At 29.9% G+C, this 2945-nt stretch overlaps 1 protein-coding gene across 1 annotated transcript; it reads left to right on the plus strand.

Moving 5' to 3' along the window:
- Positions 1-569: 569 nt before the first annotated feature.
- LOC124891369 (cytochrome P450 CYP82D47-like) lies at positions 570-2933 on the plus strand (the record flags this gene model as incomplete). The annotated part of the gene is made up of 2 exons (XM_047403121.1): positions 570-889; positions 2646-2933. Coding segments are annotated over 2 exons (608 nt in total), but the record flags the coding sequence as incomplete, so codon positions are not given.
- Positions 2934-2945: the final 12 nt, after the last annotated feature.

The raw sequence follows: 2945 nt of genomic DNA on the forward strand, positions 1-2945 counted from the left end.
ACTGGGGGCTTCAATTTTTACTCTCACGGGCGTCATTTTGAGTGTAATCACGCATTTTGCCAGGTAGAATTGGACTTTTTTTGTTCAGCTTTTATATAGTTAAAGGGTCTACTAGTGCACGACCAAAGTTAAATGTCAAGTTATAATTTGATGTGAAGTTAAAAGGTTCTGTATTATGTCATATATATATATATATATATATATATATATATATATATATATATAAGCAGGTGTAAAATAGTAATTTAATATATTCTTATTGAGTTATTGGGTATAGCTCAATAAGAAAAAGCCGAAACCAAATCAATAACTCAATAATTTTTTTTGATAAAACAATTAAAAATCGTTTACCCAATAATAATAAATAAATAATATTTTTATCGATTCGGTTTATTGACCGTGTTTGCACACCTCTGCACTACATTTCTGCAAGAGGATGATTCTACCATCTTGTGACTTCCTGATCACATGGTGGCAAATTTACTACTAACTAGAATTATGTTTTGAATTCATACTTATAAAAAAATTCAAACCATAAAACTTAAATGTTAGATCCACCTATGCAACAGATAAGGAAGATGAACAAAGGAGTAAGGCTCACAAAGCAATCAGAAGATTTAATGAATTATTAGTGGCCTCTGCTGTTGCTGATTTTTTACCTTATCTAAGATGGCTGGATATTGGTGGCCATGAGAAAGCCATGAAAGAGACTGCTAAAGAAATGGACTGCCTTGTTGAAGATTGGTTAGCAGAGCACAAAAGAAAGAGGAAATTAAGGGGAAATAAATCAGGAGATGAAGAAGATTTCTTGGATGTCATGTTGACCATTTGTGAAGACAAAGATCTTTATGATTTTGATGCTGGTGCCGTTATCAAAGCTACTTGTTTGGTACGTTTTTAGTTATAAACATCGTTTACAGTTGTGGTAAAATATTCAGGATTTGAAGCTTATGATTTCTGTGAACCCTTCATTTGCTTATGATTTTTGCGAACCCTTCATTTGCTTATGATTTTTGCGAACCCTTCATTTGCTTACGATTTCTGTGAACCCTGTATGATTATTATGTATACTAGTTTAAGTGTACGCGCTTCGCGCGTGTATCTCACTTTAATTAATTTAAATGTTACACTAAACAGGATATTTGTTTAAATTGATAAAGAAGCGTGTAATTATTACATTCAACATCTTTTGAATATGTAAAGATGGAGAATTAATTTAATTAAACCTAACCTTTACCAAAAAATTTATGAAAGCCAATTGACACTCATCTAACACCTGTAAACTATAACAAAACAATGTAATGATAGAGATATGAAAACAATACAATTAAATCTAATTTTTTACACAAAAAATTCCCCAAAGCCGACGAACATTCATTTACCACCTGTAAACTACTACAAAATAATATGATAATAGAGATATCAAAACAATACATCTAAACTTAACCCTTTACACAAAAAAAATATTCTCAAATTAGATATATCAAAACAATACAATTAAACTTAATCTTTATCTAAATTTTTTTTTCAAAGCCAGTTGATATTATCTACCACCTGTAAACTATAACAAAACAATACCATAAAAGAAATATCAACACAGTATAATTAAACCTAACCTTTATACACAAAAATTCCTCAAAGCTGATCAACAAAAATTTCTTAAAACCGATCGACATTCATCTACAACCTGTAAACTACCATAAAACAATACACTAATAGAAATATTAAAACAATACAGTTAAACCTAACTTTTACCTAAAAACATTCTTCAAAGCCGGCCGACATTCATCGACTACCTGTAAATTAAAATAAAATAATATGATAAAAGCAAGTGTTATTCTCTGTTAAGAAAACTGATCTATTTAACTTGATTGTGATATTGCTATAGAAATTAGGTGAAGGTAGAAGGAGAGTCCATTAATTTGGGTGGCTATCAATTTGTGTACTTTTACACCACATCGTGAGTATGTCCATTGAAATTCCTTGCACGGCCCTTTGTTCCTACATTTTGAGGGTAAATATAAATTATTACTATTTATGTATAAATACTAAAAATATTAAAGGAATTTTATACCTAAACAAATTATACTACTATCACACATTCCTATTAAAATAAGGAACGAAAATTAATTTACCTTAATTAAAAAATAGTATGCGTAATTTATAATTTTTCCAAAAATATAAATTAATAGTAATTACTTCTACGATTGTATTTGTTTGCCAAATATAAGGTACTATAATTAGGACTCTTTAATAATGATGATTTTTGTTTTAAAAAAAAATATATTATTAGTATTTATGTATAATTATAATTTTAAAAAATAGTAAAAAGATTATTTTGTCTAAAGGAGACTGCTTCAATGAAGGTAAAAAATTTAAATCACGGTGTTCACACTTTTAATATATTATAGATATAGATATAGATATAGATTAAAGATATAAATATAGATGTTTAGTGAATTTCTCAACGCACATATATAATTTGGGCTAAAACTGCTTACTTGTGCCGAATCTGTACATAATCTGTATATCTCTACCTGATTTAGAATGTCGGTGAATATAATAACTTAGACCAATTTTATTTATTTTTCTTACTTTATATTGTGGAATGTGGAGTTGATTGCTGCAACTTTTGGGCTTGGCAGGCTATGCAATCGGCAGGTACTGATACTACAATTGTAACTCTAACATGGACTCTATCTTTACTCCTAAACAACTACGAAGCCCTTAAAAAGGCCAAAGATGAGCTAGACATTCATGTTGGCAAGGACAGATGGGTCCAAGAATCGGACCTCAAGAACTTAGTTTATCTTCAAGCTATTGTTAACGAATCGTTGCGTTTATATCCAGCTGCACCACTCTTGCTACCCCATGAGTCGATTGAGGATTGTGTTGTTAGTGGCTACGATATACCAAAAGGCACTCGCTTACTAGTGAACATATGG

The sequence above is a fragment of the Capsicum annuum genome, unplaced genomic scaffold (assembly GCF_002878395.1).
Source record: "Capsicum annuum cultivar UCD-10X-F1 unplaced genomic scaffold, UCD10Xv1.1 ctg34598, whole genome shotgun sequence".
NCBI classification, from domain to species: Eukaryota; Viridiplantae; Streptophyta; class Magnoliopsida; order Solanales; family Solanaceae; genus Capsicum; species Capsicum annuum.